Genomic DNA, 23,706 nt, shown 5'->3' on the forward strand with positions numbered 1-23,706 from the left:
CCCGCGGTCACTTCAGTATCATCGCCACTAGGCAGTACTCCTCACCATGACTTATGGGTTAGAGAATCTGCCTCATCACATAAGCCCATAACAACAGGTCTATGGAGAAACCGCAGATTGTGCATTGTGCAGCAGCATACCCGTCACAGGCAAATTGCAAACTCCAGCCCGCTACAATGAAAGGGAAAGACATGAATCATTTGGATGCAGGCAGGAGGAAATTCAGCAATCCTAGAAAAGAAAGCATTGACGTCACACATCGTAATGACTGATGAGACTTTACATGGGCAACACATTTATGATAGGGATATTGATCTCCTTTCCCTTATCATAGAAAAGAATAAAGTTGCAAGACTCAATTAAGGTCTGGAAGTGATAAGGGAGAAATTGAACTTACGATTACTGGAGAAAGGTGACTGTAAAATGACTCAGAATTTCGATTGGATTATCAAGAACGTAGAAGATGTCAGTTATGATCAGACTGAAGGAAATCATAAGATTTATTATTGAGCTCTACGTGACTTATAAGCTGCTTGTACACCTTGACCTCATATTACTACTTATCAGGACATAAACTAATGGCGTAAAAGCAATACACATTGTATCCAGAACTGGTGGATGGATTATTAAAGTAGTTTATTCTTGTTAATGTATACAAGTTTTTTTTTAATTCATGACTACAGACGCCCAGTCCTTCCAGTGAAGTCAGGTTTATTAGAGATAAAAAGATGAATCCTACGGCTCGATCTACACAAGGAACAGATAATGAAGGTGATCTGTGATGTGGATAATTCGGCTCATGGTTTCCATTGGATGACTCTCACAGCTATAGAGGCCGCTCTGCTGACTGCTTCACTGGAGTCCTCCGTGCATGCTTGGATTAAACTCACATCCTGTAGAAGAAGTTTCCGTCCCTCAGGAGTCTCGGATAGAGTTGTTAATGCTTTGAGGCAGTTTAGTCGGACCTTGCTGTCGTTATCTTTAACAAGAGCCAGCAGCTTAGGGATGGCACCAGAATGAAGGGCAGCGTATTTACCTGGTGAAAGAACAGGGTTGTGAGGGGGCTAGAATGATAATTAGGATTATCCCATTGATATTAAGCCAGGATTTACCTTGTGTGGTGATGGTAATATACATCAAAGCCCCTGCAACATTAGCTCGGACCTCAGCATCACTATCATCCAGTAGTTGCACCAGCAAAGGAATCACTTCAGCTTTGCACACACTTCCCTTTCCTTCTAGCGGCACGCTGTGTGAAGCAGGAGAGGGGAAGGTTACTTCAGAGTATGTGCACACGTTGAGTATTTGTAGCAGATTCTTTAGCACCAAAAACCAGAATGTTGGCAGGAAAAACGCTGCGTAAAATACACACTTTTTTTTTTTACACTTTTTTAAGTGCATTTTTTGCAGTGTTTTTACTTGAGGTTTTTTTTCCCATTAATTTGAATAAGTGAAAAACTGCAAAAACGCTTAAATAATTGACATGCTGCAGATCTGAAATTACACTCTGAGGCTACTTTCCGAAGATGAGTTTTTAGTGAGTTTTTATGCTGCATATTTTCGAAAGCATGCAAGTGACCTATTTTACTTAATGGGTGCAGAAAGTCTGCAACATCAAAAACTCACCAAAAGCTCATCGTGGGCACACAGCCTAAGGCCACGTCCACACATTGAGTATTTGGTGAGTTTTTTACCTCAGTGTCAAAACCAGGAGCGGAACAATAAGAGGAAAAGTATAATATAAACACCCACTCTTGATTTTGGCTTACAAATACTGAGGTAGAAAACTCACCAAATACTCCATGTGTGCACGTGGCCTAAGGGTTCAAATCAAAAGGTGAAAATAAGCAGCATGGTAATGAGATTTCAGAAAAAACGCAGCGTGTAAACAAGCCTTAACCCCTTTCCGGCCCAAGGCGTACTAATACGTATCTGTGCCCTGGGCCTTATGGGCCTGATATGTATTAGTACACCCTGGCGATTTCGCCCACACACAAGCGGTGCGGGCGAGATCGCCGCCTGGTGTCAGCTGATTGTTACAGCTGACACCCAGTGCTATGTGCAGGGAGCGGTCCCGCACCACTCCCGGCACATTAACTCCCGAAATGCTGTGATCGAAATCGATCGGAGCATTCCGGTGGCAAGAAGAGGTAAGCGCAGTACTTACCTTCTTTGCCGGCGTCCCGCGGCATCTGAGTCCGGTCCCGTATGTTGCCATGGTGACCCGACGTCATCATGACAACATCTGGGTCACCAGGAGGCAGGAAGTTGCTTTGGTCATGCGCAGTGCACGACCAAAGTAACTTCTCCCTGTGCAGCGCTGACAGGCTGCATGGCATAGGGAGCTGCTGCTCTCTATGCCATGCAGGCGATCAGGTTACAAAAAGTGAAAGTCCCATAGTGGGACAATGTGAAAAAGTAATAAAAATGTCAGAAAGTGAAAAAATTATTTAAAAAAAAAATTGCAAAAATATATTAAAAAAAGGAAAATAATAATAAAAAAAAATAAAAATATATTGTACCCATAAATAAATAATCTTATGAAAAAAAACAAAACAATAAAAGTACACATATTTGGTATCATCGCGTCCGGAACGACCTGACCTATAAAACTGTCCCGCTAGTTAACCCCTTTAGTGAACACGGTGAAAAAAATAAAAAAAAAAAACGAAACATAAAACAATGTTTTATCATCATACGGCCAAACAAAAAACGGAATAAAACGCGATCAAAAAGACGAATGTAAATAAAAAAGGCCAAAAAATAAAAAAGTTATAGCTCTCAGAATAAACAGATGCAAAAGTAATTCTTTTTTCTACAAAAATAGGTTTTATTGTGTAAAAGCGCCAAAATATAAAAAAAATATATATAAATGTAGTACCTCTGTAAACGTACTGACCCAAAGAATAAAGCTACCTTATAAATTTTACCACATGCAGAACGGCATAAAAAAAAAAATTCCTGAATTGTTGTTTTTTTTTTATTCTGCCTTCTAAAAATCAGAATAGAAAGCAATCAAAAAATGTCACGTGCCCGAAAATGATACCAATAAAAACGTCAACTTGTCCCGGAAAAAACAAGCCGTCACATGACTCAATCGGCCGAAATATGGAAAAATTATAAAAACCCGATATGAATCTGGTATTGCTGTAATTGCACCGACCTGAAGAATAAAGACATCTAATCACTTATACCGCACGAGGAACGGCGTAAAAAATAAACTTTAGGGTTAGGGTTGTGCTAGGGTTAGGGTTGTGCTAGGATTAGGGTTGGGGTTGGGCTAGGGTTGGGTTGGGCTAGGGTTAGGGTTGGGCTAGGGTTAGGGTAAGGTTGGGCTAGGGTTAGGGTTGGGCTAGGTTTAGGGTTGTGCTATTGGTTAGGGTTGTGCTAGGGTTAGGCTAGGGTTAGGGTTAGGCTAGGGTTAGGGTTAGGCTAGGGTTAGGCTAAGGTTAGGGTTAGGCTAGGGTTAGAGTTGGGCAAGGGTTGGTCTAGGGTTAGGGTTGGGCTAAGGTTAGGGTTGGGATTTTTTCAGAAGTAAAGAAAAAAAATGACGACGATATGGCAACTAATGTTGAGCGCAAGTGCTCGCTACTTGAGTTTGCATCGGGTGCTCGGGTATGCACTTAGTATAGCGGGTGCTCGAGTGACATGCTCAAGTCTCCGCCCCAAATGTTTTGCAGCTGTTATACAACCAAAAAAACCTTGCGGGGATTCCTTGCCATGCACGAGCGATCCCCGCATGTTTTTATTGGGTGTCTAAAAACCGTGAAACATGCAGGGCAGGGACTCGAGCATGTCACTTGAGCACCCGTGATACTTGGTGCATACCCCAGCACCCGATGCAAACTCAAATAGCGAGCACTTGCACTCAAGACTAATGACAACTTATTCAATATGATGACCTAATGGTATCAAATTCTGTGTCGTACCTCTGGGTTCAAAATGTTCACTATACCCCTTAATAAAATCCTTGAGGGGTGTAGTTTCCAAAGTGGAGTCACTGGGGGGAGGGGGGTGGTTTCCACTATTTAGGCACATCGTGGACTCCCAAAACACAACATGGCGTCCGCTAATTAGTCAAGCAAATTTTACATTCAAAAAGTCAAATAGCGCTCCTTCCCTTCTGTACCCTGCCGTGCACCCAAACAGTGGTTTTCCCCCACATATGGGGTATCGGCTTACTCGGGAGAAATTGAACAACAAATTGCATGGTGGAATTTCTCCTGTTAACCTTATGAAAATGCAAAATTGGGGGCTGAAAAACATTTTTGTTGAAAAAATGTGAACATTTTATTTTTACGGTTCAATGTTATAAACTTCTGTGAAGCACCTTGGGGTTCAGGGTGCTCACCACACATCTAGATAAGTTCCCTAAGGGGTCTAGTTTCCAAAATGGGGTCACTTGTGGGGTGTTTCCACTGTTTAGGTACATCAGGGGCTCTCCAAACGCAACACGGCGTCCGCTAATTATTCAAGCAAATTTTACATTCAAAAAGTCAAATGGCGCTCCTTCCCTTCCGAGCCCTGCCGTGCGCCCAAACAGTGGTTTTTCCTCACATATGGGGTATCTGCGTGCTCAGGGGAAATTGCACAACAAATTTTGGGGTCCATTTTTTCCTGTTACCCCTGAGAAAATAAAAAAATTTGGGTCTAAAGTAACATTTTTGTGAAAAAAGTTAAATGTTCATTTTTTTCTTCCACATTCCAAAAATTCCTGTGAAGAACCTGAAGGGTTAATAAAGTTCTTGATTGTGGTTTTGAGCACCTTGAGGGGTGCAGTTTTTAGAATGGTGTCACTTTTGGGTATTTTCTGTCATAAAGACCCCTCAAAGTCACTTCAAATGTGATGTGGTCTCTAAAAAAATGGTTTTGTAAATTTTGTTGTAAAAATGAGAAATCGCTGGTCAACTTTTAACCCTTATAGCTCCCTACTAAAAAAAAATTTTGGTTCCAAAATTGTGCTGATGTAAAGTAGACATGTGGGAAATGTTATTTATTAACTATTTTGTGTAACATATCTTTCTGATTTAAGGGCATAAAAATTAAAATTTTGAAAATTGCAAAATTTTCTAAATTTTCGCCAAATTTCCGATTTTTTCACAAATAAATGCAAGTGATATCGAAGAAATTTTACCACTATCATGAAGTCACGAAATATGTCACGAAAAAACAATCTCAGAATCAGCGGGATCCGTTGAAGCGTTCCAGGGTAATTACCTCATAAAGTGACAGTGGTCAGAATTGTAAAAATTGGCCTGGTCATTAACGTGCAAACCACCCTCGGGGGTAAAGGGGTTAAACATTGCTATTTAAAGAGGACCTGTCACCTGATAAATAGTAGCAAAAACTATGGCCACAAAAACAATGGTGACAGGTCTTTAAGAATTTTAAAGAATATGAATTTCTTTTCTATTTAACTCACATCACAGACAAAAAGAAAGGGATACAATCCAGAAAAAAAGACCAGCAAAGACAAGAGTAGGAGACCTTACAATGATTGGCCCACAATACACTACTATATATGCTCCCCTATATAGTGTATAAATAACTACACCATCGTGTGTCTAATCATAAGCACTGTACAGTATAGTGCCCAAATAATTGTGCCATACATTGGCCAAATAACATTTCTATACAGTAATAATAATATACGGTGTTGCCCCCGCCATATATTACAAATATAATATACTGTACAGTTTCTAAATAGCAGTACCAGCTGATAAGTAAATACAAGTATATAATGCTCCAATAACCCAACATACAATAACCAACATAATAACATAATCTAATAGCAGTATGTACAGTCAGTGTCTAAATAAAGCTAATATACTAATAATATTCATGGTGGTCACAAGCCATCTATAGCCTCTCCATAAGGAGGGGTAACTGATGTACCTGATGCAATTGCAAAAGTCGCACACCCCTAAGACCTTACAAGAACAATAGTAAATAGTTTCATCACCTACATTTATTTTTAGCAAAAATCTGATTATTACCGCAACGTGACAAAGGCAATAGCATGGCTAGACCATTTTCAGACCGGTTAACATAAAGAAAAAGGCTAGGTATCCCTAGACTAGTTACTAGGTGTACATTGCCTAACAGTCTTGTAAATCTTAATGTATCATTGCACCCACAGGCTGGAGGATTTTGTTATTTGTAAAAGATTACACATTAGAATTTCATGTCAATAGCACTTTTAGAAATATATTTACTTACAAAATTGGTGACGTGTTCAATACTTATTTCACCCGCTGTATGTAAAATAGACTTTACAAAAGTGCAAATTAAAAGAATAAGGTGAAAATGAAAAACACCAAAAATTGGGCAAATAAGAAAAAGGTGGAATAATGAAAAGGACCCTCATTTTTTCCTTTATTGTCCGCTTCATCTTTTTGTCTGCTTTTGAAACTAATCAACCCTGCTCCCTCTCGTCTTACCAGAAGAAACCCTTATCCAACCCTGTTAATGAATCTCGTATGTAGGCCTTTTCTGTTTGATCTTATGGTTTCGCACTGTGTATAACATGTACCTTACTGGTATTACATAAAGCCCTTATATATTAGCACTATCAAGTGTATTGTAAGTTTTGAGTAGAGATTAATCGTAGTGTTGTTAGGAACATGACTACACTGTCATTAACCTTTAGTTGTTTTTTCTGCTTACTTCCCGCAAGCAATAACACTCAAGGTTACTAAACTTTAATACTCTTATAATGGCTTTGATAAAACAATATGGTCAAACCTCAAAGCTTCTACCACTTGTCCGAAAAGTAATTATCAAGTAATTATTTGCTAAACTGAATATACTGATATCCCGAATCCAGAGTTCCTGCAATTAATAGCAAGTGTTCAACTCACTGAATACATCAATTAGTTACTTGGTAACTTTTATGGCGGTGGGTCTCATAGGGATAAAGCACGCTGGATGTGGCTGCAATATACCCAGTGTACAAACAGCCGGGCTTACATATTTATGTGGGGTATGAAATGTTATATCAGGCTCCTCTTACTCCAGGGTTCTTTTTGCACATGGAGCTTATACAGGAAATAAGAAAGGATTATTACATTTCCCACCACAGACTCTGTTCATACATAAGCTGATTGATTTTCTTATATTCTGCACATGGCCCTGACAACATTTTTGTGATCTCACTCTCCAATGGGATATCTGCACTAATCCCTTGCCGTACATAACGCACTATGACATCATGTAGCGTGTGCAGGTGTATCAGGAGCTGAGTCAAATTCCCACAAGGCTGGTGGCGGCTGTGTTATACAGCCAGCACCTGCTTATAACTGCAGCAATCTGAGCTAGCTCTCTGGCAGCGGCATTTTAGTGGCACGATATTGTCTGTCACTCCCTTCCTTCCCCACGACATGATCATGGGGTGCTGATGGGTTACCATGGAAGCTATGGGACTGCTGAATGCCCCATGTCATCGCCATCTTGGTACCTCTGAGAAGCCCAGCCCCAAGCTGGGCTTAATAAGAGACCATGATTTGTACCATATACTGCAATAGTAGAGTATTGCGGTATATAGTACAAGCGATAAAATGATCCCATATAGCAGGGGTGGGGAACCTCTGGCCCGGAAGTGTCCCTTTCTCCGGCCCCAGGGCAGATTTCTGGGGACTGCAGTGTTTCACCGGCCGTGGGCCCTTTAATTGCTCCTGAGACTGCAAGCACGCGCACACAGCGTTCAGTGTTTATATGCCTCCAGCGCTTCGGTGATGTCTATATGCCCCCAGCCACTCCTGTGATGTCTATATGTCCCCAGCGTCTTCTGTGATGTATCTATGCCCCCCAACGTCTCCTGTGATGTCTACAGACCCCCAGCGTTTCCTGTGATATATATGCCCCAAGCGTCTCCTGTGATGTATATATGCCCCCAGCGTCTCCTGTGATATATATATGCCCCCAGCGTCTCCTGTGATATATATATATATGCCCCTAGCGTCTCCTGTGATATATATGCCCCAAGCGTCTCCTGTGATGTATATATGCCCCCAGCGGCTCCTGTGATGTACCGTATTTTTCGATTTGGGGGGAAAATAGGGGTGCGTCTTACAAAGGGAAATCACCTTACCGGCTGTGGTGGAATGGAACGGGGTCTTGGATATGTTGCAGAGGCAGGAGATGCTACGGGGTCTCGGAGATGCTGCGGAGACAGGATGGGGTGTTCGGAGGCGGCTGCGGGGTCCATGCTGTCTGCTGGAGGTGTTCGGTGGTGCGGGAGCTCCGCCGACATTTTCTGGCAGCCGGAGCCCCGCACCTTCCATACTGTCCTATGCGGTGGACTCCGGAAAAATGGCCGCCGGAGGCGTCGCATGCCCAGATTGAGATCTCGGCACCGAGACAGTATGGAAGGACAGTATGGAAGGTGCAGGGCTCCGGCTGCCAGAAAATGTCAGCGGACCCTCCGCACCACCGAACACCTCCAGAAGAACCTGGCAGACAGCATGGAGCCTGCAGCCGCCTCAGAACACCCCGTCCTGCCTCCGCACCATCTTCGGGACCCCGCAGCATCTCCTGCCTCCACAGCATCTCCGGGACCATGCAGCATCTCCTGCCTCTGCAGCATCTCCGGGACCCTGCAGCATCTCAGGGAATCCGCAGTATCTGCTGCCTCCGAAGCATCTCCTGCCTCAGCCAGCGGCAACCCTGGGACCCCACTCTACCAACACCGCCCCCCCCAGGTAAGCTGATTATAGTACGCACTGGTTTATTAAAAAACATTTTTTCCTATTTTCCTCCCCAAAATTTGGGGTGCATCTTATAAACTGGTGCGTTTTATAATCCGCAAAATACGGTATGTATGCCCCCGGCGTCTCCTGTAATGTATATATTTACCCAGCCCCTCCTGTGATGTATATAAGCCACCAGCATTTCCTGTGATCAGAACTTACTGCTGGGAGTTCTTTTCAAAATTCATCACAAAGAGTTGATTCCAGACCAATGCAAATCTGGAAAAGCAGTTGCGAGTAGTAACATCATCACTACCACCTAACATGACATGTCTCAGCAAAGAGAAGCAGCTCCAGCTATCACATTAGCTGTGAGTTAATTAATTGTTTGACCAAATATGGCGGGATAAATTTAAAATAGATCATTTTTTTACGGCCCATGAATGATGGTATAAATATCCAAATGGCCCCCAGCAGAAAAAGGTTCCCCACCCCTGCCCTACAATATAAATGTCAAACTCTGGCCCGTGGGCCAAATCTGGCCCGCAGGGTGGATTTATTTGGCCCACAACACCAGAACCACCACCCCTATGTGTGGCCATTATTCCGTATTGAGGACTACATGGTGCCCATAATACTATATGGAGGACTATGTGGGGCCCATTATTCTGTATGGAGGACTATGTGGGGCCCATTATTCTGTATGGAGGACTTTGTGGGGCCCATTATTCTGTATACTAGCTGGCCTGTCACTTTGTCCAAGTTTTCCATTTTGGCCCTCAGTGTGTTTGAGTTTGACATCCCAGCCCTAGAGTAACTAAAAAGAGTAAAGTAAAAAAAAAAAAAAAATAGTAACAGAAAAAAAAGAAAATTTGAATCACCACTTTTCCACAGTTAAAAACACCAAAATGAAAAAAAAAATGAAAAGAAAAAGCTTATTTGATATTGCCAACTCCATTAAAGTCCTATCTATGAAAATATAAAATCACTTATAAGTTAAGTAAAATTGAGTTGCCTTTTTCCACAATGTGGAATGAATGAAGCATTGGTTGGGCATGCGCAACGCTGCTCCATTCTAACAGGGTTAAAAGTGCTCCATAGGAGATAAAAATTCCCCATTCAGTGATCAGACCCCCACCAATCAATAAGTTATCATTATTCCTGTAGATAGATGATAACTTGTTTTCAACTAAGAACTCCTTTAGGATCTTTTTAAAATAGAAAATAGTTACATATCTTATATCTATCATATATACAGTAGAAAAAAATTAAGACAATAACAGGTGAGAAAAACTTGTAATACTTACAGAGGGTGAAATAAGTATTGAATACGTCACCAATTTTTCAAGTAAATATATTTCTAAAGGTGCCATTGACATGAAATTCTCACCAGATGTCGGTAACAACCCATCCAATTCACTCAGGCAAAGAAATCAAACCATAGATGTCCATAAATTAAGTTATGTGTAATAATAAGAACTAACACAGGGAAAAGGTATTTAACACATGAAGAAAGAGAGGTGGAAAAAGCCATGGAAAGCCATGACACCAGCTGAAATCCATCAGTAATTAGAAAGCAATCCTGCCACTTAGTGAAAAATAATATCAGCTGGTTCAACAGATGGCTTATAAAAAGTCTCCTTACCAGGGTGCCACACAAGAAACATCTCATGATGGTTAAAACCAATGAGCTTTCTCAAGACCTTCACAACCTTACTGCTGCAAAATATACTGATGACATTGGTTATAGAAGAATTTCTAAACTACTGAAGGATCCAGTGAGCACTGTTCGGGCCATAATCTGGAAATAGAACGAACATCATTTCATCACAAACCGGCCACAATCATGTGCTTCCCGCAAGATTTCAGACAGAGGAGTGAAAAGAATTATCAGAACAGTTGTCCAAGAGCCAAGGCCAACCTGTGGAGAGCTACAGAACGACCTGGAATCAGCACATATAATTGTTTCAAAGAAAACTATAAGTATTGCACTCAACCTCCATGGTCTGTATGCACGTTCACCACGCAAGACTCCATTGCTGAACAAAAAGCATGTTCAAGAGCGTATAAAGTTTGCTCAACAACATTTAGACAAGGTTGTTAAATACTGGGAGAATATTGTCCGGTCAGATGAAACCAAAATTGAACTGTTTGGATGCCTTAATACACACTATGTATGTTTGGGGGCCAAAATACACTGCATATCATCCCCAAAAAACATACCAACAGTGAAGTTTGGAGATGGGAACATCATGGTGTGGGGCTGTTTTTCAGCATAAGGCACTCGGAAACTTCACATACCGTAATTGAAGGAAGGATAAATGGACAAATGTAATGATACATTCTTGATAAATCTGCTGCCATCTACCAGGATGATGAAGATGAAAAGAGGGTGGACATTTCAGCAAGACAAGATCCCAAACACACAACCAAGGAAAATCTCTGGTTTAAGAGAAAGAAAATAAAGCTGCTGGAATGGCCCAGTCAATCCCCTGACCTGAATTCCAATTTATGGAAGGAACTAAAGCTCAGAGGTCATAGAAGGAGCCCACATAACATTCAGGATCTGAAGAGTGTTTGTGTGGAAGAATGGGCCAAAATTACACCCAAGCAATGCATGCGACTAGTTTCTCCATACAGGAGACGTCTTGAAGCTGTCATCGCCAATGAAGGCTTTTGTGCGAAGTATTAAATAAATTTCAGTAAGTGTGTCCAATACTTTTTCCCTGTGTCATTTCTCATTATTACACAAAAATTTATGGACACCTATGGTTTGACTTCTTTGGCTGTATGGATTGGATGGGTTGTTACCAACATCTAGTGAAAATTTCATATCAATAGCACCTTTAGAAATATATTGACTTAGAAAATTGGTGATGTGTTCAATACTTAATTCACCCATTGTGTATATACATATATATATATATATATACACAGTACAGACCAAAAGTTTGGACACACCTTCTCATGTAAAGATTTTTCTGTATTTTCATGACTATGAAAATTGTACATTCACACTGAAGGCATCAAAACTATGAATTAACACATGTGGAATTCTATATTTAACAAAAAAGTGTGAAACAACTGAAAATATGTCTTATATTCTAGGTTCTTCAAAGTAGCCACCTTTTGCACACTCTTGGCATTCTCTTGATGAGCTTCAAGAGGTAGTCACCGGAAATGGTCTTCCAACAATCTTGAAGGAGTTCCCAGAGATGCTTAGCACTTGTTGGCCCTTTTGCCATCACTCTGCGGTCCAGCTCACCCCAAACCATCTCGATTTGGTTCAGGTCTGGTGACTGTGGAGGCCAGGTCATCTGGCGTAGCACCCCATCACTCACCTTCTTGGTCAAATAGCCCTTACACAGCCTGGAGGTGTGTTTGGGGTCATTGTCCTGTTGAAAAATAAATGATGGTCCAACTAAACGCAAACGGCATGAAATAGCATGCCGCTACAAGATGCTGTGGTAGCCATGCTGGTTCAGTATGCCTTCAATTTTGAATAAATCCCCATCAGTGTCACCAGCAAAGCACCCCCATACCATCACACCTCCTCCTCCATGGTTCACGGTGGGAACCAGGCATGTAGAGTCCATCCGTTCACCTTTTCTGCGTCGCACAAAGACACGGTGGTTGGAACCAAAGATCTCAAATTTGGACTCATCAGACCAAATCACAGATTTCCACTGGTCTAATGTCCATTCCTTGTGTTCTTTAGCCCAAACAAGTCTCTTCTGCGTGTTGCCTGTCCTTAGCAGTGGTTTCCTAGCAGCTATTTTACCATGAAGGCCTGCTGCACAAAGTCTCCTCTTAACAGTTGTTGCAGAGATGTGTCTGCTGCTAGAACTCTGTGTGGCATTGACCTGGTCTCTAATCTGAGCTGCGGTTAACCTGGGATTTCTGAGGCTGGTGACTCAGATAAACTTATCCTCAGAAGCAGAGGTGACTCTTGGTCTTCCTTTCCTGGGGCGGTCCTCAAGTGAGCCAGTTTCTTTGTAGCGCTTGATGGTTTTTGCAACCGCACTTGGGGACACTTTCAAAGTTTTCCCAATTTTTTGGACTGACTGACCTTCATTTCTTAAAGTAATGATGGTCACTCGTATTTCTTTACTCAGCCGCTTTTTTCTTTCCATAATACAAATTCTAACAGTCTATTCAGTTGGACTATCAGCTGTGTATACACCAGACTTCTGCACAACACAACTGATGGTCCCAACCCCATTTATAAGGCAAGAAATCCCACTTATTAAACCCGACAGGGCACACCTGTGAAGTGAAAACCATTTCCGGTGACTACCTCTTGAAGCTCATCAAGAGAATGCCAAGAGTGTGCAAAGCAGTCATCAAAGGAAAAGGTGGCTACTGTGAAGAACCTAGAATATAAGACATATTTTCAGTTGTTTCACACTTTTTTGTTAAGTATATAATTCCACATGTGTTAATTCATAGTTTTGATGCCTTCAGTGTGAATGTACAATTTTTATAGTCAGGAAAATACAGAAAAATCTTTAAATGAGAAGGTGTGTCCAAACTTTTGGTCTGTACTGTATGGATAGATAGGTAGATATTCTTTTTTATTAGATTCGGTCACATAAATAGAGCAATGATACTGTACTTGTCATCTTTCTGGGTGTTGATAAGAGTGACAATGACATTCATGTAGAAATGTTGCCCTCTAGTGGCATTACAGGAATATTGACAGATCTCCAATCCTCACCATATTTCCATGAGGACACAGGCAGCCTTCCTTCTAACGCTTACTAAAGGGTGGCTGAGCTTTTCTTTGAGAACCATCACAGCTCCTGCTCCAAGAGCCTGGGAAGCGTCTGCTTGTAAGCAGAAATGTAATGTTTCCAAGATGACCTCCTGAATTTCATCCAGCTCGGACTCCAACTTCCTCACCAGCTGTGAGACTAGGCCTGCGTCAACCAGAGCGGCTGCACCTGCAATACAAGCATGACACAATATGTGATGTGGCAGTAACCATATTGGGCTCACACTTTGTCCACTCAGCATTTTTTTTTGTAAACCTGGCAGATTAAAGTCTGCCCGCTTTAACTCTATGAATGTCCTGTAGATTCATGTCATACAATAAAATACACAGTGAGACTGGCAGCGCAGCTCTGCTGTTCTAATGAGGTCACACATCCCTATTAGAGATATACCGTTCTGTGGTATTTTTAACACACTCATTTCCAGAGCGCATAGCATAGAGGGAACAGCCACTGTCACTGCACAATGTCAAAATTATACTATATAAAAACAATACATTTCATAACTAACAGTCAATGAACCCCAAAACCTTATTATGACACCTCAAAAGCTGACCATATATATTAGATAGCTGTTGCCCAAATGATGCTCCGGTCGATCATTCGGCCGACAGCGATCTCAGCTGACTTTCCCATACACAGAAGCAATTGTTTGGCCTACTGCTCCAATGTCCAATATAAGAAAGCCGCCGACTGGCACGTAATCCGGCAACTTATCTCTGGGAGAACAACGTGATCGGTAACCCAAAATCGGACATGCACGATCAACAACTCTCCAGGACATCAATTGGCTGGTGTCGCCATACACATTAGACCGTTGGCCAAACCTGTCGATATCAGTGTGTTCGGTCCATATTAGTCTAAACTGCATGTGACTGCAGACTTGTGAATCTTCACATCGCGCACACTGCGTGCTGTGAGGATTCTCCGGTACCGGGCGGTTATGTGACGGCAAGTATGTGATTTGCATACTTCCGCCCACATTCTGACTAGACTGTTTCTGGACCTTCCTCAATGCACTAGCATTGAGCGAGGCCATGCCTATTTAGTCAGCAAGTGACTGCATGTATGCAAATCACATACTGCTGCTGCCAGTCACTCAGGAGTCTGAGTGACGGTGGAGATGCAGCGCTGGAGCAGCAGGAGGTAAGTAGGGCCTCATTCAGACGTCAGTGATTTTTCTTGTACGCATAAAACCATCCGAGTTTCATTAGTGTGTTAGATCAGACTGTCATTAGAATTTGGTTAGGGTGTCAGCTTTTACCATCAGAGGGTGGACAGAGTTTCAACAGTTTTTGCTGGATGAAAAAAAAAAAGATGAAGGTTTCTCAACCTTCTAAAACATCCTGTGAAAACGGACAGGACAAGGATGGCATCTGAGTGCTGTTTGACTTTTTCACGGACCCATAGACTTGCATGGATTGAACCAAGACTCAAATCAAAATCAGACATGTCTCCGTGTTTTTTGTGCGGACCACTCAGTCGGTGAAAATACATGGACAAGAGAGCAGCCCCATAAACTTTCACGGGTACGAGTTCTATCTGCAAAAACCACGGTTAGAACTTGTATGTGAAAAACTGACGTTTGAATGAGACTTAAGACTGATTTTCTCATCTTCAAGAGGATCAAGTCTTTGGGCCTGGATTGATGTTTGGACTGCAGTACAGAGTGAGAGAAAGCCTGACAAATGTGGGTACAGCTGGCTTTGGCATTGTACCCATGTTTCCCTCTCCATATCTAATGAGAAGTAGGAGGTTTGAAAGTGGCTAGCTTCTATAGCTGCCAAGTTGGCCAGAGAAAGATTACCGAGTAGAAGGCCAGCAGCAGTGGGTAGCTTAATCAGCCCCCCAAATAACATTCTGAGTGCACCAAGCTGCACACAAGCCTAAGATCACCAATGGCAATGTCAGCTGGAGTGATGTAAATCCCCCATCACTGGACTCTGGAACAATAGATTTGTGGACATTTTGCTACCAACTATCTGCTTGCTGACTGTGTCAAGGTTTTTCACAATTCAGTCACAAAAGGCGCTCTCATACGGCGATGGAGGTCACACAACACCACGGTAATCCGAATTGTTTGCGAAAGGTCTCTAGTTCAGACCATGACATCACATACTCATAGGCCTCATTCAGATGTCCATGGATCACATACGGTACATGTTCTATCAGCATTCACTCTCTCTCTGTCTCATGCCAAGTGTATTGGTAGACATTTTGAGCTGTCTAGTTCTTCTAGAGTGACATCTCTGTATATCACAGACACAAATTGACCATGTTTCTGAATATATTACTATGCTGTACACATCCATAGAAAGGAATTGATGGAGACGAGCTTTCTTGATCTCATTAGCTATAGTTACAGATGTATGTTCATCATTGCTGGATTACAAGCCTACTGTGCTTGAAGCCACAAATCCTGATTAGTCTATTCTATTGACCTTTAGAAAGAACATACAAAAACCTCAAGCATTATAATGAAAAGGAAAAGACATCGAAAGCAATTTTTTTTCTACATTTTATCTAAATTATTTTGCTCATTACGATCCAGGGTTATTGTTTGGGCACAAAATAAGTTTCTGATTCACTGACAGAATAATAGGGGCTCGAGAGCTACAACGTCATCTCTATTCTCTCCACAGATGACCAAGCTGTGTACTCCTAACTCATGCTATATTTTTGTATGCATAGGATGGGTTATTTTTTACACTGAAAGGGAATGTATGACCTCAGTTTTTTTGTTTTTTATTAACTAATCAAAGCTAGATAGTAAAAGTATGTTTGCACTGAGTTTTTAAGTTGTTTTTGGAGCAGAAACTGAACGGAAACTCTTCAAATCCTCATCAAAAAACTTGGAGATTCCACTCCAAAAACTCAGCAAAAAAACCCTGAGGCTATGTGCATCTGAAAAACCTAAGAGAAAATGCTCAAAAGAATGAACATGTGAAAGATGTAAATACGACTTGCTGTGAATGTATTCAGTCTTCTGAACTACTTAACTTCTTCAGGTCTCTAAAACCACTAAGTGGTTAAAATAAATCACTTGTCCATTCTTCTGGCGTTTTTTGCTCAGAAGACGCATTGTACTTACAATACAAGTCAATGGGAAAGCTGAAAAGACGTCCAGATGCCGAAAGCGGTTTCTTTATTATTCAATGGAGTGAAAAAAACAACAGCAAAAAAAACATAAAGGAATACCCTCCAAAAAACTGCCAGTGGTGAAAACCCTCATAAAGATGCTGATGATAATGTAGTGGCTGCTGAGAAGTGATCTCTTCCGAACTGGAAGTATCAGTCTATTATAAGGCTCAATGGCCCTGAGTGGAAACTACAACATTTCAGTAATTTTTTTTCATATGGATAATAAAATTAAAAATTAGAAAAATAATCAGAAAAACATGTTTAATAAATATGTTTAATGTAAAAACTTCATTTAAACAATAAGTCAATTTCTGACACTACTTTACTATTCAGTATAAAAGCATTGTCTTCAATTTCTCTGCCAGCTACCCTATTTTCATCAAAGAAAAGGAAAAAGTACTGGATAAAATTAAAAATTACAAATGTATTGTATGAAGTATGCCATACATCAGTGGATATAAACAGGTTTCTAGAAACAAAAAAATATACTCAAATATTCTTAAAATAGTAAATGATACAATTTCTAATATAGCTCAAATATAATAGGTGCATTGATCTGTAAATATTCTCTCCAGTCTCGATATTTCCACTTCCAGACTTATGCTGGACACAGGGTGTGTTTCCCTGTGTCAGCACCTAATAAGGGGTTTGTGTGAAGGGGGGTAGCTCTCTGGCTTCTTTCAATAGCTAAGCCAGCCCCCTTCTCTGTCATTGACGGTTCATGGACTGAGAAGGGTGCTGTACCTAACTATTGAAATAAACCCACACACACTGCACTGATAACATAGCGATACAGGAAGCGTTATCCTGTGTTGTCTACCAGCCAGAAGGACACCTGCCAGGACCATTTGTATGCATGTACTATTCAAGAAAGTCCATGATCATGGTTGCTGTGGAATCACAGTCTGCAAACCAGCTGTATACCCAATATGCAGGGGTGAAACAATCATGGTTGCAAAGGGTGCACCCACGACCGTGCCCAAGTAGAAAGGGGTCTTGCTGATCCCAGTGCTGTTTTCAGTTGGTTGTGTGTCTTCAGACGTGCATTTAGTTGAAATGTATTGCGGCACAGAGAGCCACCAGCTCCCAGAAGCGCAACAGCTATACACACCACTGGCCAATCAGAAGTCTGCAGCTGATGTCGGTTTGCCCGTCATGCGCAGCGCATGATGTCAATGCCATGAACCACACCATCCCTCAGCGCCAATTATGGAGAAGGAAGAGGACTCTGCACTCCGTTGGAGCGGGGATAGATGAGAATAAACGTTTGAACACCAGGATAGGTGACATTATTAATGAGCGGGGTCAGGATAGGGGACGCTATTAAAGAAAGGGGCATGGACGGAGGACATTATGACAGGAGGGGGGCAAGGATGGGGGCCAGGATGTAGGACACTGCTAAAGAAAGTTGGCCATGACAAGGGACATTATTACAGGATGGGGACATTATTACAGGATAGGGGACAGGATGAGGGGCATTATCACAAGACAGTGAACACTATTACAGGGTAGAGGTCAGAATGGAAGACATTATTGCAGGATTGGGGCTATTATCAAATAAAGAGGCCAGGATGGGGAACATTATTACAGGATGCTGGGCCAGGAGGGAGGACATTATAAAAGGATGGGGTCTAGGACTGGGGACATTATTATTACAGGAAAGAGAACATTATCAAATAAAGGGGCAATGATGGGGGACATTGAATGGGGGCATAGAGAGGAATTATAGTAATGTAGGAGGCCACAAAAAGGTATCTATTAGTACTGCATGGGGGCCACAGCGGGGGGCATTTCTACTGTGAGGGAGTCTCAAAAGAATACATCACTACTGTAATATATGTAATTTTTGCAAATACTTCTACTATAGTGAAAATGGAGGGCTCCAGGGCAGTACTATGGCATTTTTCTTCTTCATCTGTCGCAGTGTAGAAGTGGAGAAAAAGTGTGTTAGGTGCTGTAGCATTGATCAATCATAGATTTTTGTGTGTTACTGTTTGCAGAGACGAGTCCTAGATGGAAGAAGTCATAGTGGTCTGCGTCGGATGAAGAAGAAAAGCAAAAATGAATTACTTCATTTGGAGGTCACTGGATACTGATCACAGTTTCTGGAAAGTCACTGGATTTACCAGTACTATATACACTTAACCTAAAAAGCTACAGTGTATAGTGTCACTGCTGTTAATATTTGTGTTTGTACTGTGGTTTTTGATAATGATCAGTATTGTGCTATTATTCAGATACTATCTGAAGGTAATATGAGGTCCAGTCATTGTGTGTTGTTATTTATCCACTTTATATGGTTTATTATTGGTATATTAGTTTTACTATAGTGAATTTGTTCAATAACAGTATGGTGATATTTATTATTCTGTAACTGTATAACTACTATTTAGAACTACTTAGAAAATTATCTTATTGTCGTGTTTTCTATGAGATTTATATATACACTGCTCAAAAAAATAAAGGGAACACTCCAATAACCCATCCTAGATCTGAATGAATGAAATATTCTCATTGAATACTTTGTTCTGTACAAAGTTGAATGTGCTGACAACAAAATCACACAAAAATCATCAATGGAAATCAAATTTATTAACCAATGGAGGCCTGGATTTGGAGTCACCCCCAAAATTAAAGTGGAAAAACACACTACAGGCTGATCCAACTTTGATGTAATGTCCTTAAAACAAGTCAAAATGAGGCTCAGTATTGTGTGTGGCCTCCACGTGCCTGTATGACCTCCCTACAACGCTTGGGCATGCTCCTGATGAGGTTGCGGATGGTCTCCTGTGGGATCTCCTCCCAGACCTGGACTAAAGCATCCGCCAACTCCTGGACAGTCTGTGGTGCAACGTGACGGTGGATGGAGCAAGACATGATGTCCCAGATGTGCTCAATCGGATTCAGGTCTGGGGAACGGGCGGGCCAGTCCATAGCTTCAATGCCTTCATCTTGCAGGAACTGCTGACACACTCCAGCCACATGAGGTCTGGCATTGTCCTGCATTAGGAGGAACCCAGGGCCAACCGCACTAGCATATGGTCTCACAAGGGGTCTGAGGATCTCATCTCGGTACCTAATGGCAGTCAGGCTACATCTGGCGAGCACATGGAGGGTTGTGCAGCCCTCCAAAGAAATGCCACCCCACACCATTACTGACCCACTGCCAAACCGGTCATGCTGAAGGATGTTGCAGGCAGCAGATCGCTCTCCACGGTGTCTCCAGATTCTGTCACGTCTGTCACATGTGCTCAGTGTGAACCTGCTTTCATCTGTGAAGAGCACAGGGCGCCGGTGGCGACTTTGCCAATCCTGGTGTTCTGTGGCAAATGCCAAGCGTCCTGCACGGTGTTAGGCTGTGAGCACAACCCCCATCTGTGGACGTCGGGCCCTCATACCACCCTCACGGAGTCGGTTTCTAACCGTTTGTGCAGACACATGCACATTTGTGGCCTGCTGGAGGTCATTTTGCAGGGCTCTGGCAGTGCTCCTCCTGTTCCTCCTTGCACAAAGACGGAGGTCCTGCTGCTGGATTGTTGCCCTCCTACGGCCCCCCTCCACGTCTCCAGGTGTACTGGCCTGTCTCCTGGTAGCGCCTCCAGCCTCTGGACACTACGCTGACAGACACAGCAAACCTTCTTGCCACAGCTCACATTGATGTGCTATCCTGGATGAGCTGCACTACCTGAGCAACTTCTGTGGGTTGTAGAGTCTGTCTCATGCTACCACGAGGGTGAAAGCACAACCAACATTCAAAAGTGACCAAAACATCAGCCAGAAAGCATTGGTACTGAGATGTGGTCTGTGGTCCCCACCTGCAGAACCACTCCTTTATTGAGGGTGTCTTGATAATTGCCAATAATTTCCATCTATTGTCTATTCCATTTGCACAACAGCAAATCAGTGTTGCTTCCTAAGTGGACAGTTTGATTTCACAAAAGATTGATTTACTTGGAGTTATATTCTGTTGTTTAAGTGTTCCCTTTATTTTTTTGAGCATTGTATTAAGGTACACACTCCCCTTGAGAAAGCACTGAGTGTGCAAAACGTGCTTCGGGGCGTTACCTGTGGTGCGGGACGGGCACATTTACATTCCTGATGGGTAAGTTCGTTAGCTCAAACTGGTGCTCTTATTTGGGAGGGCATTAATTCATAACTCTTCCGCATAGACTTATATTATTTTAGGAGTTATATTGGTATATTCAACATTAAAGTCTACATTGAGCTGAGCCCTATTATGGGCTTTTTCTTGTATGTGTACACCCTATGTTCCTTACTGGGTGGAGAGGTGGGGCTTTTTTCAAAAAAGACCCCCCCTCTTATGATTGCTAATTTATATGCATGAGAGGGGATGTATCCTGGTCTATGTGTGCCCACAATTTTTTGACTCATCTTTTCCTCTTGAATTTTTTAATCATTTGTGGTTTTGTAAAATGAATTTTTTTAAAAATATTTTTCAATAAAGAATGTTATTATAAATATTTGCAAGTGGTATTTGGATGTATTCTCTACGAGGCTCCTGGAAAAAGCTGTGCACAGAGCTCTGGAGTCCCCAAGGGAATGAATTGAACATCAGTTGCATATGCACTGCTGATCCATTCTAACAGGGGTAAAAGTTCCCCATCCTGAAGATCGGTGCAGGTCCAAGCGGTGTGTGAATAGATGATTATCTATTTTCATCGGACAACACTATTAAAATGGCTGTCCACTACTCGGACAACCCCTTCTCAATCACTAAGCTCCCACCTTATAAAATAATAACACCTATACTCTGGTTCTTGCTCTCCCTGGGCACTAGCTCTCCCTGGGCTCGCGTGACATTATGTCATGTGATCCCTGCAGCCAGTCAGCAGCCACTTCATGGTCCCCTCCTTCGGACCTAACTCACATCTGAAGGAAGTGAGAGCTGCGGCTCTGAATACATATACAGCGGGTGAAAAAAGTATTGAACACGTCACCAATTTTCTAAGTAAATATATTTCTAAAGGTGCTATTGACATGAAATTCTCACCAGATGTTGCTAACAACCCATCCATTCAACATAGGCAAATAAATTAAACTGTAGATGTCCATAAATTAAGGTATGTGTAATAATGAGAAATGACACAGGGAAAAAGTATTGAACACGCTTACTGAAATGTATTTAATATTTCACACAAAAGCCTTTGTTGGTGATGACGTCTACTGTTCTCCTGTATGGAGAAACTAGACGCATGCATTGCCCAGGTGTGATTTTGGCCCATTCTTCCACACAACCACTCTTCAAATCCTGAAGGTTACGTTAGTTCCTTCTATGAACTCTGAGGTTTAGTTTCTTCCATACATTTTCTATTGGATTCAGGTCAGGTGATTGGCTGGGCCATTATAGCAGCTTTGTTTTCTTTCTCTGAAACTAATTGAGAGTTTCCTTGGCTGTGTGTTTGGGGATCATTGTTTTGCTGAAATGTCCACCCTCACTTCATCTTCATAATCCTGGTAGATGGCAGCAGATTTTTATCAAAAATGTTTTGGTACATTTGTCCATTCATCCTTCCTGCAATCAGATGAAGTTTGCCAGTGCCGTATGCTGAAAAACAGTCACATACCATGATGTTCCCACCTCCAAACTTCACTGTTGTTATGGTGTTTTTGGTGTTATATGCAGTGCCTTTTTTGCCTCCAAACATGGCATCCAAAGAGTTCAATTTTGGTCTCATTTGACCAGAATCTATTCTCCCAGTATTTCACAAGCTTGTCTGAATGTTGTTGAGTAAACTTTAAACGTCCTTGAACATACTTTGTGTTCAGCAATGGAGTCTTGCAGGGTGAGAATGCATACAGGCCATGGAGGTTGAGTGCATTACTTAAAGTGCCCTGTGACTTGCAGGGGCGGGCAGGGGATGGGGAATATTTAAATTAAGCATATAGACGGGCATTTCTTGGCATCCCCTGGACGCCAAGCCTAGGAAAAAGGATTTTATAAAAAGCTATTTCACAGCCACAAGACCGCTAATATGGGACATACAGGTATGTATAGATTTACATTTCTATCACCTGTATGCCCATATAAGAGGTCTGATAGGTCCTAGGGGGGTGACAGATTCCGTTTAAATACTCACTTGTCTAATAATTCTGACAACACTGTGTATATATGGAACTTGAATAACTTTAAGAGGATCGACCACTAGTTTTCACAATAGAAATGGAACACTTTGTTAAATAAATCTCTTAGATCTCATTTAAAATCCATAGCAGTCCTAGAGTTAATGGAGTGAAGATCGAGTATAAACAGTTTCTCTTCATTCAAGAAAGAGGATCTGAGGAGCCCAGTTCATGGGTTCCAGAGCAGGCAACTATTAGGCTGTGTTCACACGATGCGTATTTCATGCGTTTCCGCGGCGTTTTTGCAGTTGCGTAAACGCCGCGGAAACGCATGAAAAACGCATGGTAGAAGGGAAGCAATGTTCCCCAATGGAAATCCGCATGTGCTGTGCCCATGATGCGGATTTTTCCGCAGCGTTAACGCTGCGGTCAAAAATCCGCAGCATGTCAATTAATTTTGCGGAAACGCGGCGATTTCGCCGCCATTGACTTGCATTAGAACGCGCCAATTCCGCAAGACTACATTTGTACTTGCGTAATTGGTGCGTTCTAATGTGCGGATGGTACCCGGGTGTGGAGGAGAGGAGAGTCTCATCCACACCCAGGTATCATTAAAAAAGCTGTAAAAAGAAGAATAAAATAAAAAATAAATGTATTCTTACCTTCTGTCGGCCCGCGCAGCGCTCCCGCTTGGTTCCCGGCACTTGCAGTGAGTTGTAGGACCTGCGGTGACGTCAGAATCATGTGACGGGTCACGTGACGCTGACGTCGGCAGGTCTTTCAATTCAAAGTTGCCGGCAGCCGGGAGAACGGAGTGAGCAGGACAGCACGGGCCATCGGAGGTAAGTATATACACTCTCTCGGTTCACACTGTATAAATCCATGCTGTTTGCATGGATTTATATAGTGTGACCTAGTTATCAAGCACTTTCCAGGTGATGCTAACATCGCCTGGAAAGCGCTTGTCAATCTGCATGCGGAAACGCATGTGAATCTGCATGTGGATCCGCATGTATTCTGCAGGA

The 23,706-nt window shown here is 42.1% G+C and overlaps 1 protein-coding gene across 3 annotated transcripts in view; it reads right to left on the reverse strand.

Moving 5' to 3' along the window:
* Positions 1–615: 615 nt before the first annotated feature.
* RSPH14 (radial spoke head 14 homolog) overlaps positions 616–23,706 on the reverse strand; it is a 263,097-nt gene continuing 240,006 nt past the window's right edge. For all 3 annotated transcript variants that reach the window (XM_073674086.1, XM_073674095.1, XM_073674078.1), the window contains 3 exons: positions 13,405–13,630; positions 1,113–1,249; positions 616–1,036 (listed from right to left, as the gene is read on the reverse strand). In XM_073674086.1, the coding sequence (XP_073530187.1) occupies positions 798–1,036; positions 1,113–1,249; positions 13,405–13,630 (602 nt within the window). In that variant the 3' untranslated portion in view covers positions 616–797. The remainder of the gene's footprint in view (positions 1,037–1,112; positions 1,250–13,404; positions 13,631–23,706) is intronic.

Source organism: Phyllobates terribilis, unplaced genomic scaffold (genome assembly GCF_046119375.1).
Source record: "Phyllobates terribilis strain yellow unplaced genomic scaffold, ASM4611937v1 Scaffold_1__5_contigs__length_1240528914, whole genome shotgun sequence".
Classification (NCBI taxonomy): Eukaryota; Metazoa; Chordata; class Amphibia; order Anura; family Dendrobatidae; genus Phyllobates; species Phyllobates terribilis.